The sequence below is a fragment of the Panthera pardus genome, unplaced genomic scaffold (assembly GCF_024362965.1).
Source record: "Panthera pardus isolate Hobbes unplaced genomic scaffold, ASM2436296v1 HiC_scaffold_21, whole genome shotgun sequence".
Taxonomy (NCBI): Eukaryota; Metazoa; Chordata; class Mammalia; order Carnivora; family Felidae; genus Panthera; species Panthera pardus.
This window is the reverse complement of record NW_026526777.1, coordinates 58,143,180-58,158,472: the sequence shown is the minus strand read 5'-3', so window position 1 is coordinate 58,158,472 and position 15,293 is coordinate 58,143,180. Positions and strand designations below refer to the sequence as shown.

General features: G+C 42.1%; 2 protein-coding genes across 9 annotated transcripts in view; one reads left to right on the top strand and one right to left on the bottom strand.

Annotated features, from left to right (window-relative positions):
* MPC2 (mitochondrial pyruvate carrier 2) overlaps positions 1-11,767 on the bottom strand; it is a 31,530-nt gene extending 19,763 nt beyond the window's left edge. The window contains exon 1 of the mRNA XM_019423841.2: positions 11,452-11,767. Coding sequence (XP_019279386.1) covers positions 11,452-11,560 — 109 coding nt within the window. The 5' untranslated portion in view covers positions 11,561-11,767. The remainder of the gene's footprint in view (positions 1-11,451) is intronic.
* A 612-nt stretch (positions 11,768-12,379) lies between these two features.
* The window catches only part of DCAF6 (DDB1 and CUL4 associated factor 6), a 133,492-nt gene continuing 130,578 nt past the window's right edge, over positions 12,380-15,293 (top strand). For 3 of the 8 annotated variants that reach the window (XM_053909324.1, XM_053909323.1, XM_019423701.2), the window contains exon 1: positions 12,380-12,727. In XM_053909324.1, coding sequence (XP_053765299.1) covers positions 12,631-12,727 — 97 coding nt within the window. In that variant the 5' untranslated portion in view covers positions 12,380-12,630. The remainder of the gene's footprint in view (positions 12,728-15,293) is intronic. The other 5 variants (XM_053909325.1, XM_053909322.1, XM_053909328.1 and 2 more) reach the window with 3 other exon arrangements.

Here is a 15,293-nt window from a genome sequence, read left to right as displayed (position 1 = left end):
AATAGATAGTGTTTTCTTCGTTGTTAAGAAAAGCAAAATAGGGGCTTAACAAAACCTGTGACCATAAAATGGACGAACGAAACGTCTTAAAGAAAACTTATTTCAGTTCACTTTTCCATTTTATCTTAGCTAATCATTTTGTACCTTATGAGTAAATAAGTAAATTTAGACACGTATGAATTGAGGTCCCAGAGGCTGTCTTCCTGAAAACCACAATCGACAGTGGAAATGGTAATGAGGAAACATTCCTACTCACTCCAACATTTGTAAAACACCAAGTTTTGACAAAACAAAGCATTTGGAAATAGGTATCAAACAGTGTGAACACGTCATACTGCCTTTCTAAACATGGTCTTTCTATACGATGACACAGCTATTCCTTTTTAAACAATATATATAAGAAGACTTCCTTCAGTCAACCATTTTTCTTAACGTTTGATTTATTCTTTTTAAATTTTTTTTTTTAACGTTTATTTATTTTTGAGACAGAGAGAGACAGAGCATGAACGGGGGAGGGGCAGAGAGAGAGGGAGACACCGAATCGGAAGCAGGCTCCAGGCTCTGAGCCATCAGCCCAGAGCCCGACGCGGGGCTCGAACTCCCGGATCGTGAGATCGTGACCTGAGCTGAAGTCGGACGCTTAACCGACTGAGCCACCCAGGCGCCCCAACGTTTGATTTATTCTTAAGAGAGCGTGAGCAGGGGGCCACAGAGAGAAGGGGGCAGAGGATCTCAAGTGGGCTCTGAGCTGACAGCAGCTGGGCCCCATGAGGGGCTCGAACTCACAAACCGTGAGATCATAACCCGCGCTGAAGTCTGATGCTCAACTGACTGAGCCACCCAGGTGCCCCTAACAATTCTTTTTTCTAAAGAATTCATTTATTTTGAGCGAGCGAGAGCACTCGTGAGCGTGCAAGTGGGGGAGAGGCAGACAGAGAATCCGAAAATGGCTCCCCAGCTTGTGGGCAAGCTCTCCCTCTCTCCCTCAGAGTAAATAAACATTAAAAAAAAACCAAACCCTGGGGCACCTGGGTGGCGCAGTCGGTTAAGCGTCCGACTTCAGCCAGGTCACGATCTCGCGGTCCGTGAGTTCGAGCCCCGCGTCGGGCTCTGGGCTGATGGCTCGGAGCCTGGAGCCTGTTTCCGATTCTGTGTCTCCCTCTCTCTGCCCCTCCCCCGTTCATGCTCTGTCTGTCTCTCTCTGTCCCAAAAATAAATAAAAAACGTTGAAAAAAAAAAAAAAAACCAAACCCTAATTATCTTATTTTTTTTATGCTCTCTTGTGTGAAGAGCTGTGTCAGGGGCGCCTGGGTGGCTCAGTCGATTGAGCATCAGACTCCTGGTTTTGGCTCAGGTAATGATCTTGTGGTTCATGGGATCCCTCCAGTCAGGCTCCTTGCTGCCTGCTTGGGATTCTCTCTATCTCCCCCTCTCTCTGCCTGTGTGCTTGCCTGCACTCACTCACTCTCTCTTTCTTTCTTTTTTTTTTTTTTTTAATTTTTTAACGTTTATTTATTTTTGAGACAGAGAGAGACAGAGCACAAATGGGGGAGGGGCAGAGAGAGGGAGACACAGAATCGGAAACAGGCTCCAGGCTCCGAGCTGTCAGCACAGAGCCTGACTCGGGGCTCGAACTCATGGACCGTGAAATCATGACCCGAGCCGAAGTCGGCCGCTTAACTGACCGAGCCACCCAGGCGTCCCACTCACTCTCTCAAGATAAATAAGTAGATACACAAATATTTTTAAAAAATGAGATAATTATATAATTATGATACCTGCAGGGAGATAACACCTTAAAATCAAGACAATCAGAAATATAAACAGAGTATCTAGCTAACATTCATTACAATGAATGAAAAATTTGAATAGGTAGAAAATTTGAACTGCTGAAAATATCCTGAATAAAAATCACCTCTTATGAAATTTAATTTGGAGTCCAAGATGAGGGAAATGTGTCCCCACCAAATATAAATGTACATTCTTTTCGACAAAGAATTAACTAATAAGTAATACAATTAAGTAACAATTTAAATAATTCTTAAGCCTCTTAGAAGTTTACTGGTTGGAAATTAAAAAAGGCCTCAAATGCTGACAATTTGGAAATATTAAGCATTAAAAAAAAACCCATATACATTTTATATTTAAAACTGACTATTTGCAAGTATAACAAAGAAATACAGAGAATAATGGTCATTTTCTCTTTGAGAGTATGAGTCTGTCTCATTTTATTTTTTTAAAGTTTATCTATTTATTTATTTTCAGAGAGAGTGTGAGTGAGTGAGCACGAGTGGGGCGGGCAGAGAGAGCTAGCGAGAGAGAGAATCCCAAGCAGCCTTTGCATTGTCAGCGCAGAGCCCGATGAGGCACTCGAACCTACAAAGCTGTGAGATCATGACCTGAACTGAAACCAAGAGTCAGATGCCCCTGGCCTTGTCTCATTTTAAAAGTGAAATCGATTTTTTTTAAGGTTCAAACTTTCACAGAGGAATTTGGGAAATTCTGCAAGGGAATAGCATAACCAAATATGTGAGACACACGTTTTCAGAATCAGCAAAATTAAAAGGCAACCGACGGAATGGGGGAAGATATTTGCAAATGACATATCAGATAAAGGGTAGGTATCCAAAATCTATAAAGAACTTATCAAACTCAACACCCAAAAGACAAATAATCCAGTGAAGAAATGGACAAAAGTCATGAATAGACACTTCTCCAAAGAAGACATCAGATGGCTAACAGACACATGAAAAAATGTTCAACCATCACTCATCATCAGGGAAATACAAATCAAAACCACAATGAGATACCACCTCACACCTGTCAGAATGGCTAAAATTAACAACTCAAGCAACAGATAGATGTTGGCAAGGATGCAGAGAAAGAGGATCTCTTTTGCACTGCTGGTGGGAATGCAAACTGCTGTGGCCACTCTGGAAAACAGTATGGAGGTTCCTCAAAAAATTAAAAACAGAACTACCCTATGGCCCAGGAATTGCACTACTAGGTATTTACCCAAAGGATACAAGTATGCTGTTTCAAAGGGACACATGCACCGCAATGTTTATAGCAGCACTATCGACAATAGCCAAAATATGGAAAGAGCCCAAATGTCCATCGATGGATGAATGGATAAAGAAGATGTGGTATATCTACACAATGGAGTATTCCTCAGCAATCAAAAAGAATGAAATCTTGCTATTTGCAACTACATGAATGGAACTAGAGGGTATCATGCCAAGCTAAGCAAAATTAGTTAGAGAAAGTCAAATATATGACTTCACTCATATGAGGAACTTAAGATACAAAACAGATGAACACAATGGAAGGGAAGCAAAAATAATATAACAACAAGGAGGGGGACAAAACATAAGAGATTCTTAAATACAGAGAACAAACAGGGTTGCTTGGAGGGGTTGTGGGGGGGGGGATGGGCTAACTGGGTAAGGGGCATTAGGGAGGACATTTGTAGGGGTGAGTACTGGGTGTTATACATAGGGGATGAATCACTGGAATCTACTCCTGAAATCATTAAAGCACTATATGCTCACTAACTTGAATGTAAATTTAAAAAAATGAATTAAGAAAAATAAAAATAAAAAATAAAAAAAGAGACATATATTTTCAAACAAATAAATCTAGTTATCTTGATAAATTTTGAAGAACCTGTTAATAAAATAATGACATAAATTTACTTCCTAATTTCCTTATCCGAGAGGAATTACTGTTAATGAAATATTATATAAACTCTACCCAGAAAGTGTGTCATTTATTTTATGTATAATTCTCCCTAGGAAAACCTTCCTTCTTGGAATAAATAACTTTACACACATGCAAAGATACACAGATACAAATATTGAATTGAGATGCTCTCCATGTCCCAATGTGAAAAATAAAGGTTCTTATTCAATGTTTTCACTACCTTTTCCTGTCCCTTTCACACCATTTCTCTATGGTTTGCTGCTTTGCAACATTCCTCAACATTCTTCTAAGTTCCTTATATTAAGCAAATTTGCCCTCATGTGACCAACCTCTTACAAATCCTTAGATTTTGTAAAGGTTACTCTTTGACACAGATATGTACTATCAAAAATTGCTCATTTTATTTGTATGAAAGCTAGCTCTGATTTCACACTAAGAAGGTGACTGGGCCACCATTTTAGATCCATATAAACTTTGTATCTTCCTTAAGGCCTTGGCAACAGCCATCACTCAAATAGCACACAGGATATAAAGGGTACATAATAATTTTTACGATGCCGATTGCAAAGACATCCAGATGGCTAACAGACACATGAAAAGATCCTCAACGTCACTCATCATCAGGGAAATATAAATCAAAACCACAATGAGATACCCCCTCATACCTGTCAGAATGGCTAAAATTAACAACACAAGAAACAACAGGTGCTGGGAGAGGATGCGGAGAAAGGGGAAGGCTTTTACACCGTTTGTGGGAATGCAAACTGTGCAGTCACTCTGGAAAACAGTATGGAGATTCTTCAAGAAACTAAAAATAGAACTACCCTATGATCCAGCAATTGTACTGTTAAAGATTTGCCCAAAGGATACAAAAATGCAGATCTGAAGGGGGTACATGCATCCCAATGTTTATAGCAGCATTATCAACAATACCAAACTAGGCAGAGAGCCCTAATGTTCATCGACTGATGGATAAAGAAAATGTGGTATATATATATATATACATATATACATACACATAAACACACACACACACACACAACTTGGCCATCAAAAATAATGAAATCTTGCCATTTGCAATGACGTGAATGGAGCTAGAATGTATTATGCTAAGCAAAATAAGTCAATCAGAAAAAGACAAATACCATATGATTTCACTCATGTGGAATTTAAGAGACAAAACAGATGAACATATGGGAAGGGAGGGAAAAAGAACAGAGGGAAACAAACCACAAGAGACTCTTAACCATAAGGGAATGAACTGAGGGTTGATGGAGGGAGATGGGTGGGAGATGGGCTAGATGGGTGATGGGTACTAAGAAGGGTACTTGTGATGAGCTCTGGGTGTTGCATGCAAGTGATAAATCATTGAATTCTATTCCTGAAATCAATATTGTTGCACTGTATGTTAACTAAAATTAAAAAAAAGAAAAAATAAAAATACTTTCTCTATATAAAGTAAAATAAAATAAAATAAAATAAAATAAAATAAAATAAAATAAAATAAAATACTGATTGAAAACAGGCTTTGGTGCAAGTGCCAAAGTAAAATAACAGGTGAAAAAAACTAGCTAAAATAGTTAACATGTATTTTAGGGTTAATATATTCTAAGCTTACATTATTTGTTCAGTTGCAAAGAAATCAATGACTTTTAGATTTAAAAAGATAGTTGAAATCATCTAGTTCAGGCACTCCTCTTATAAATCAGGTCAATGAAGCCCGGAGACATAAAATTAGCTGTGTAAAGTACATAGCACAGCAAGGATTAAAAACCTCTCTAAATCCTAACTTAACAATAATTACATAGTTTTCCCCAATGAAATCTGAGTTTCTTGAAAGCTCTGAAACGAAGGAATGCTCCAGTAAAAATACCAAATTGTAGATTATTACAGCTAAAAAGGACCAGAAAGAAAATCCAAGCCACCTTATTTTATTCGTTTTACGTTTACTTATTCTGAGCACGTGCGTGCATGAGCAGGGGAAAGGCAGAGGGAGACGGGGGTAGAGAGAGAGAATCTGAAGCAGGCTCCGTGCTGTCAGTGCAGAGCCTGACGCGGGGCTTGATCTCATGAACTTCGAAATCATGACCTGAGCTGAAATCGAGTCAGATACTTAACTAACTGAGCCACCCAGGCGCCCCCAAGCTCCCTTATTTTAATAGGTGAAAAAGAAAAGGCATTTAGATGTCACGTGATTCGTCTTATACGCTGGTACTTCCAGATAGAGCAGGGAGCAGAACTGGTCCACTTCTTTCTCCTATGTCATACCATGCCTTGAACATTTTCATACCCTCTTATAACCAAAATTAATATTCTCACATGACTTGGAGGAATCAAAGTATTTCTAGCTTTCCTCAGGGCTTGCTTCTCCTTTGATCTCTCTGTTGAATCAAACTAGGTAAGGCGTAAATAGTCTTGCTTTTGTTAAAATCAGGTGTGTGGACAAAAGTTGTGTTAAAGTGTCAAACGAACGACTACAGCAAGGATTGTTTTCCTTTCATGATTTCTCCTGAGAATATAAAATGTCTGTGGGTAGGGTTTTTTATTTTATTCACTAACATACCCCAAGTGCCAGAGCAGTGCCTAATATACAGCAGGCCCTCAATAAATATTGAAACATTCAACTTACTTGGTAGCTACTGGTTTAAAGATATCCTACTCTTCGTCAATATCTTACAGTTGTATTTGAAATCCCAACTTGCCATTTTGGTTCTCATTCTTTAATTTTAAGGGTAACAGAGATTATTACTGTAAAAAATAATATATATATCCACATATTTAATGTGTATATAAACATAATAGATATTAGATATATATTTAAGAATATAACTATATACTATATATAATACAAATACACACAATATCATCTCGATATCTAAATATCTATCCTAGACTGGCATTAATATTCTTCAGATAACTGTAGCAAGAAAATAAATTGTTCTAACAGAAATGCTAAAAAAATTGTTGATTCATTACTTTGTGGGCATCTACACTATTTATTTGATTCACATTTGGCTTTATTTACATGTAATAATACATACTCTGAACTAAGTTGTATTAAACTATCAAGTATAACACCACTTCTCTTAGGGGCGCCTGGGTGGCTCAGTTGGTTAAGCATCTGACTCTTGATTTCAGCTCAGGTCATGATCTTTTTTTTTTTTTTAATTTTTTTTTTTTAACGTTTATTTATTTTTGAGACAGAGAGAGACAGAGCATGAACGGGGGAGGGGCAGAGAGAGAGGGAGACACAGAATCGGAAGCAGGCTCCAGGCTCCAGGTTCCGAGCCATCAGCCCAGAGCCCGACGCGGGGCTCGAACTCACGGACCGCGAGATCGTGACCTGAGCCGAAGTCGGACGCTTAACCGACTGAGCCACCCAGGCGCCCCAGGTCATGATCTTAAGGTTGATGAGATCGAGCCCCATGCTGGGCCCTAGGGTGACAGTGAGGAGCCTGCTTGGGATTCTCTCTCTTCCTATCTCTCTCTCTGCCCCTCCCCCACTCGTGTGCTCTGTCTGTCAAAATAAAGAAATGCACTTACACAAATTAAAATAACATTTCCTTTAATACCTAATTTTTAATTTTTATGATAAAGATAGTCCCTTATGAATACTGCTAACATGGGTTCGTTGTTTAGTATGTTTTTATTTTAAAACGTATTTAGGTCTCTAAGATAAAAAGGAAAAAGGAAGTCTCTTACCCGGGAAAAATACAAATATTATTGTTGCTAAGATGTTAAAGTCACTTTCCCTGTGAGACTTCACGCGGAGAATATCATGGAATGCAGAGCAAGATATTTGCAGCTGCAGCACACTAGGCACTGCAACAGATTTCACACAACTACTTTTTCAAAAGTTCTTCCACTTAAGCCAAAATGTAACTCAAGAAAAGCAAAGAAAGCTACGGGGAGATACACAAAATGATAACGGTTCAAATACCTGTTTTATGGGCTGACTTTGTTGAAGCATAGTTTTTATTTTTATTATTTATTATTTTATTTTTCCCAAGTTTTACGGAGATATAATTGGCACACAGCGTCGTATTAGTTTAAGATGTACAACATAACGTTTATACTGCAAATTACTACACAATAAGCTTAGTTGACATCCACTGCCTCACTTAGCTACGATTTTTTTCTTGTCGGAAGAATTTTTAAGATCTATTCTCTTAGCAGCTTTCAAATATATAACACAGTATTGTTAACTATAGTCACCTGTTGTAGATTATCTCCCCAAAATGTATTTATTTTATAACTGGGAGTTTGTACCTTTAGACCACCTTTTAGGATAATGTTTGGGTTCTTTAGGGCTGTGGTCTCCTAACTACTTTCAAACATATGTCCCTATCATTAAAAAACAAATTTTTTTGAGCACACATCCCCTACATATAGATTGTATGTATTTATGAGAATATATGTAACTTACATACATGCATATATGTACGTATGTTGACTCCACAGAGCTCAGTTGTCTTCTATGCATAACTATATACATCTATACTGACATATTTGTATATAAGACGTGTGGAGAATAGAAATTTTAAAAGGATGAAATAATAGAAAGCTTTAATAGAAGTTGTATTGTTTTCTTCTACATTCCAATGTTTCATTTTGTACGTAGCTTGGGACAATTCATCTCATTTTGGAACTCATAAATACAAATGACACTCCTTCACTAATAATGGTTTTTTTCCCCCCTCAGCTAAACTTTTAAGTAAACATGGGGCAGCATGATTTCAAGGTTATTTCTCTGACAAATACCTGGAGTAGGGCTATGCAGCTGGCTCGTGTAGGGTCACATACTTTCATAGTCAGGAGGTGGTGGCGAAGAGGGACATACCTTATGAGAACTGACCTTGCTAAAACACACATTTGGTTAGAACTCTATTCTTACTCTATGGAGGTAGATCACATTGTGCCAGGAAGAACACATAAGAGAATGATGAAGGCCGCAGGTCTAACTATACTATATATCATTGCGATATAATGATATATAATACATACGACAACATTGTCACTCTAATATAAATCTATATAAAGACATGTTCTTGTTACTATCTGGACTCTGTGCCAGTGATAAAATTAAATTTCAAAACGTTAGAATCCACAATGTATGCTATCCAACTGTTAATATCCTAGCCTTGCATATCATTGTAAAAACCTCCAGTGTGTGACTTTAGTCTAACATTTAAATGAGGATTCAATAACACGCTATTATGCAAAACAGCACACACAAAAAACGTGAATATTCACTCTGATAATTCTTGGAGCAGTAATCAAAGTTGCCTCAGATTTTCCTCAGTACTAACGAATCAAGAGTTCTATTTTTCATGCTTCTCCATTTCTACATTTGTGTGCCTACAACTTTTTAATCACCAATGATTTTTTTTTTAATTTTTTTTTTTTAACGTTTATTTATTTTTGAGACAGAGAGAGACAGAGCATGAACAGGGGAGGGTCAGAGAGAGGGAGACACAGAATCTGAAACAGGCTCCAGGCTCTGAGCGGTCAGCACAGAGCCCGACGCGGGGCTCGAACTCACGGACCGCGAGATCGTGACCTGAGCTGAAGTCGGACGCTCAACCGACTGAGCCACCCAGGCGCCCCAAATCACCAATGATTTTGCAGTGATAGGTATTCTTTTTTTTTTTAATATAATGTTTATTTTTTGGGGGGGGGGGGGCAGAGGCAGACAGAATCCGAAGCAGGCTCCAGGCTCTGAGCTGCCAACACAGAGCCCAACACAGGGCTGGATGGAACTCATGGACTTGGAGATCATGACCTGAGCCGAAGTTGGACGCTTAGCGGACTGAGCCACCCAAGCGCCCAACAGAGGTACATATTCTTATTGCACGTATTGGTTAAAAGCTTAGATGGGAGAGAACTAACACTTGTTGAGAGTCTAAATGTAAACACTTTGCTAAACGTTTTATAGCCATTTTATCATTTAATTTGCACAACAATCCTTAAATGAGAATTATCATCTCCATTTTATAGATCAGAAAAATAAGGCTTCGGGGCTTTAAGGTCAAGGTCACAGGGCCAAGCTTTAAACCTACCTGTGTCTGGCTTCAGAGCCTATTCTCCTTCCCTCACACTGAAAAAGAGGTGACAGTAACTGAACTGATCCAAGAATATCAACATGAGATGCACAGTCTACAAATGAAAAGGTAATGTCTCCTGATTCTGAAAGATGACTAAAGTATTTTAAGCGGTAATTATAAGTGTGCTAAAGCCAAGGCCCTGGAAAAGATCACTATAAAACTACCTTCCACTGTATTACATTGCTCCTCCTCTACCCTGCCCTTATCCTACAGCCCAAATACAAAGCTTAAGAGAGTCCGAGTTGACGCCATAGAATTCAGTTGACTTTAAAGCCTGGATTACTACAGGAGCATTGCTCAACCCTCCCACCCGAAAACCTTTGTCACAAAACAGCACAATTCCAAAAAAATTGAGTATTAAAAAAACTAAAAGGCAAATAAGCTAAATAAACTTCTCAAAGAATTCTCCTTTAGCTCTCCTTAAAGATCAATGTTATAACGGGTATCATTACTGCAGTAAATCATATACTAACGCATAATATTTACTTCATACTTCAGTATACTAAAGTACACTAACATTATTATACTATTCATTCCATTATCCAACTGGAAATCAGAGCCAGTAATCATCTCAGACTCCAGAGACAGGCTTCCTAGTTCAAATACGAGGGGAAAAGACAACTTTCCTAATGATACCAACTGCAGAGAGAGATTTAACTATAAAGGGAAAAAGGATCACTTTTGGGTGGCACTCAATTTATGACACATTTTCTCATTTGCTAAATCTTAGGCTTGAAAGAGACCTCAGCATCTCCAGTTTTAGTTCCCAGTCAAGTATTATTACTGCCCACTTTATAGAAGAGGTAACAAAATTCTAGATCTTCAAGAGTTGGAAGGATTAGCATCTTTCAGTTTCTTAAAGAACTCTTTGCTTTCAACCGCAGGAACACTTTTTTTCCAACAGGACAAGTGAGAGCCAACATGTGCGAGGCCATTTATGAAGAATGAAACACGTATGTTATCGTTAATTCTTACACTGAGCAGATTTTACAGAAATTAAAATATCTAGGATTTCGCCCAAGGTCACACCTACAGGAAGAGGCACAGCAGACTTAAATCCGGGAATGTGCACAGGAAAAAGTCTAGGGAGAGCTTGCTCAGTAATTTCACGTGTAAGGACAGACTTAAACAAACTGGACCTATGCGACGTGGTAGGACACCGACTCTGAAACCCGGGTAACGCATCTGCAGGCCTCTGCCGGCGGGAGCTGAAGGAAGTGTGACCTTTACTCCAAACCCTTCAGGGCGACAAGCCGGCTCTGCTCCGCGTGGGTCAATCTACCGCTACTCTTGGAGGGAAAGAGGAGTGAATGAGAATTTCGTGGGGGCCCACACCGATTCGTGGCTGCGGAAATGGAGAAGGATAAAATCCAGAGGCCCGGTCCGGGTTTGGGACGCGCCTAAGGGATGGGGTGCAAGAAAGGTCGCGAAGGGCGCTGACTCGAGAATCACAGACTTAGGAAAGACGTGGATGGAGAGAAAGCAAAAAGCAAGGAGGATGGAAAAGTGAGACCGATTCTCTCGAAGGGAAGAGATTGGGGCTGTGGGTGATGCCTCCAGCGGCAGGGTGTCCGTGGCCTCTAAAGGTCTATTTTCGAGGAAGAAGGAGGGAAGGTCTCGGAGAGAGCTATTCTGGATCTATTACCTGCTGGGTGGTTGTAAATCGGCCTCAATTTCTCCGGCAGCATGAGCTCCACTTTATCGAGGACCCGGTGGTAGGTGGCCCGAAGGCCCCGGACGCCAGCGGCTGACATCTCTGCGGACGAGTGGTCGTGGGCGGCCGAGTGGGGCAGTGGCCGCGTGCTCCTCCCTGGATGACAACGAAGGGCACTCGTCACTTTCTCCTGCCACAGCTCCTCGCGTCCTCCTCTCCCCTAGCGTGCCCTTCCCGCAGCTCCGCCTGCCCCCCTGCGAACCGCCGGGTGGCCGGGGCCCAGAAAAGACCGAGGGGGCGGAGGCTTTGCGACGGCCCGCCCCGGGTCCGCCTCCTTCCCCCCCCCCGCCCGGCGCGGGAAGGAGGAGGAGTCATGGCAACAGGTGCCAGAAGGACTGCCTCACCAAACCAACCCAGCGCCCTGGCGGCAGCGCGCTTGCGCAAGCCGAGCTGACCACTGTGATTGGCCTGCCCCACGGTGCGGGCGGGGCCCAGCGCGAACCTCTAATTTCTCCTTCCTGCCCTCGAGGCCATGTTGGAGAAGGGAAAGTGAAGCTGCACCGGCTCTAGTCCCCTTTCACTCTGATTAAGAAGGCCCGTAGTTAAAATGGGCTTTTTGGGCCTTCAGTGCCCCGACTAAAGATGACGCCGCACAATGCTCTTGCTTCGTTTGGAATGAGACTCGTGACTGAGACACTTCACATCTCATCTTCTTCTCTCTCAACTCCTCACTTTTCCATAAGAGTCGAGGATTTGGCTGCAGGGTCCCGAACCCACTTTTCTAGGGTGAGGGCAGCCGTGGCGCACACGGGCCTCAGTCCCGGGGGTGGTCGTCATCTCGCGAGAAAGGCTTGGAAGGGAGGGTGTTGAGAACGAGGAGAGGGAGGAGTCGCGGCCGCCTCCGCCTCCTCCTGTTGGAGGGGGGCCGAGGGAGGGGACTGTTGCTGATCTCTGGATGTTCTGGGTAGTCTGAGGAGGAGAGTATGAGGCGAGCTCCGGCCCGGGCGCGGCCGGGCTTCGGGGGCGAGGGCGCCGCCGCCATCTAACTCGCTGCGCTCGCGAGGCCCGGCGCGCGGATGGTGCTGGTGCGGCTCGGGTGTTGATCCGCGTGTCCCCTCCCCCTCCTCCCCTCCCCCACGCGGTGGTCTCCCCTCCTACCCCGGCAGAGCCATGTCTCGGGGTGGCTCCTGCCCACACCTGTTGTGGGACGTGAGGAAAAGGTCCCTCGGGCTGGAGGACCCGTCCCGGCTGCGGAGCCGCTACCTGGGTGAGCGGGGGCCCGGGGGCGGAGGCGCTGAGGTCGCCGCCCAGAGGTGGGGGAGGGGGCCGCGCCGCCGGGGCTGTTGGAGGTGGGACAGCGCCTCGGCAGGGGCGCCCCGGAGACTCTGGGGTGCTGGGTGGACGTTGGCCGACGGACCCCTTGCCGGTGTCCTCCCACGGCCAAGTCCCCCTTTGCATGCTGCCAGCCGCCGCCCTTGTTGGGTTTTCCTCGGGGGGCTTAATGGGGGGGGGGGGGCAGACGGCACTGGCCCGGAAAGGTGTTGGGGGTCGCTTGTGGAGTGGGACTGGGGAGAAGACTTGCCGAACCTCCCGGAGCTGCTTCGTTTCGAGCCAAAGTTGGCGCTTGTGCTCTTCCCCAGCGCTCTCCCCGCTCCGCCGAAGGACTAAGTTTTTGTTGACAGCCCCCTCCCTTCCAGTCCTCGGAGGGTTTGGGTGTCGGCGGCGACGCGGTGCCCACCTTCGGGGACTTCGCGCTCCAGACGGACTCCGCGTAAACTGTCCTGCGGCTCGGAGCCAAAACCTAAAAGTGATAGCTGAGCTCTCCCCACCCCCGCGCGCTTTCCCTGTTCCACTGTGTGCTGTTGAGTTCGTTTTGACCGCTTTAAGGAGGTGTAGGGTTTCACGTTCCTATTCCCACCCCTGTAAAACACACTTGGCATTTAACTGTTTCTTAGTTAAGCTTTCTAAAAACAACCTTCGATACTTGAGGGAACAGCATGCCGCTTTTTTTCGTTTTGGATACAGTGGTTTTGTGAGGATTCTGGGTCAAGCCGAGCTAGCTGAAAAAGTCCAGTAAGGTGGACGTATTTCTAGGAAGGGGCTTTTTTCTTCTGCAGTCTTGCAGCACGTGTTGTTCTTTTTTTTATTTGAAGATAAGACATCATCTAAAACTTTTTTTCTTTCCGGTTTTGTCACTTTTTGCCAGGCAAGTATTCGGTGATGGCATTTGGTGTTGCCTTCAAATCATTATCTTTTGGAAAATGAAATCTTACACCTAACGGTTCTGGTTTGTAAATTATTTGAGAGCACTGAGCAAGCTTTTTTTTTTTTTTCCTATTCTTGTTATTTAGTGTTTCAAGTGACATCTGAGTACATTCTTGTACAGACTTAATAAAAATGAAGCAGAAATTCCTGTGATTCCCTCCCATTCCAGGTACACACACACACACACACACACACACACTCACACTCTTAGAGGTGACAGTTATCTGTTTCTTGAATATTCCTGCAGACTTTTTTCTTTGCATTTTTACAAGCGCACATGTACATATGGAAATGCTATAGTTTTGTGTGGTGTGTGTGTGTGTGTGTGTGTGTGTGTGTGTGTGTGTGTTTGAATCCTGCATATATGGTGTCATCTTGTAAACATTGTTTTGCAATTCGCTTTTTCTACACTCCCTCTTGGAGATCTTTCCAGGCAGTAAAAATAGACCTATTCAGTCTTTTAAACTATTGCATAGTATTTAACTGTATGATGGTACTGTAATCCACTCAGACCTTTCCTCTGGAAATGAACCTTGGCTGTTACAAAAGCGCCGCAGTGAATATCCTTGTACTTGCTTGTTGTGCATGTGTTGTAGGATAGGTACCTAGAGTGGTGATTGTTTTAAAATTAAACATAGTAGAGAGTGTGTTTTTTAATCATTAACCTAAAAAGATGTGCAGTATTTTAATATTTATTTGTTGAAAAAGAACTTAATTTTAGCTTGATAAAACAAACTTTAACACTGCGTTCTGCGTGAATAAATTTGTTTGGTCCTGTATTAGTTGGACTGTTTAAGTACTGATCTATATAGGTTTATGTATTCATGTTTTCTTTTGGTTCAGTTAGTTCAGCTGTATCTATGACAGTCAGTTAAAATATGAATCTATACATTTCCTTTTTCCCCTTCCTCCTGTAACTCCCTAATGGGAACAGAGTTTGCATTGGGTAGAGGGGAATTGAAAAGCAAGAATCCACGGACTTAAGTAGAAATTCCAAATCATAGATTTTCAGATATCAGTATGTATGTGTGTGTATATATATATATATATATATATAGGCAGTTCCTTATCTTAAATAATATTTTAAATGTGATAATAACATATGCTTTATAAATAGCATATTCTTGAACAGCATCCTTTAAATGTGGTTTTCTAAGTATTTGAAAATGACTTGTAATTTCTTGGCCTCAATAGACCTTCTTTACACCGTTTATGTAATTCTTCTACACCCCAGTGCTAAATCTTGGCATAGCATTCAGGAAATAGTAAAATCCTCATTAGTAGTGACTGAATTAATGAGTTTCTTAAAAATAATATTTTGAAGTACTCCTACAAAGTCTTTATAAAGCCTAAGTTAAAGAATGTAGAAGGTGGGGGTACCTGGGTTGAGGTTAGGTGTCCAACTCTTGGTTTTGGCATAGGTCATTATCTTACGGTTTGTGAGCTGTGTGCTGACAGCTCGGAGCCTGCTTGGGTTCTCTCTCTCCTCTCCGCCCTCCCTCTCTCGTTTCTCTCTTTCTCTCTCTCTCTCAACTTTTTTCTTTTTGAGACTTCAAACATTTTGATTG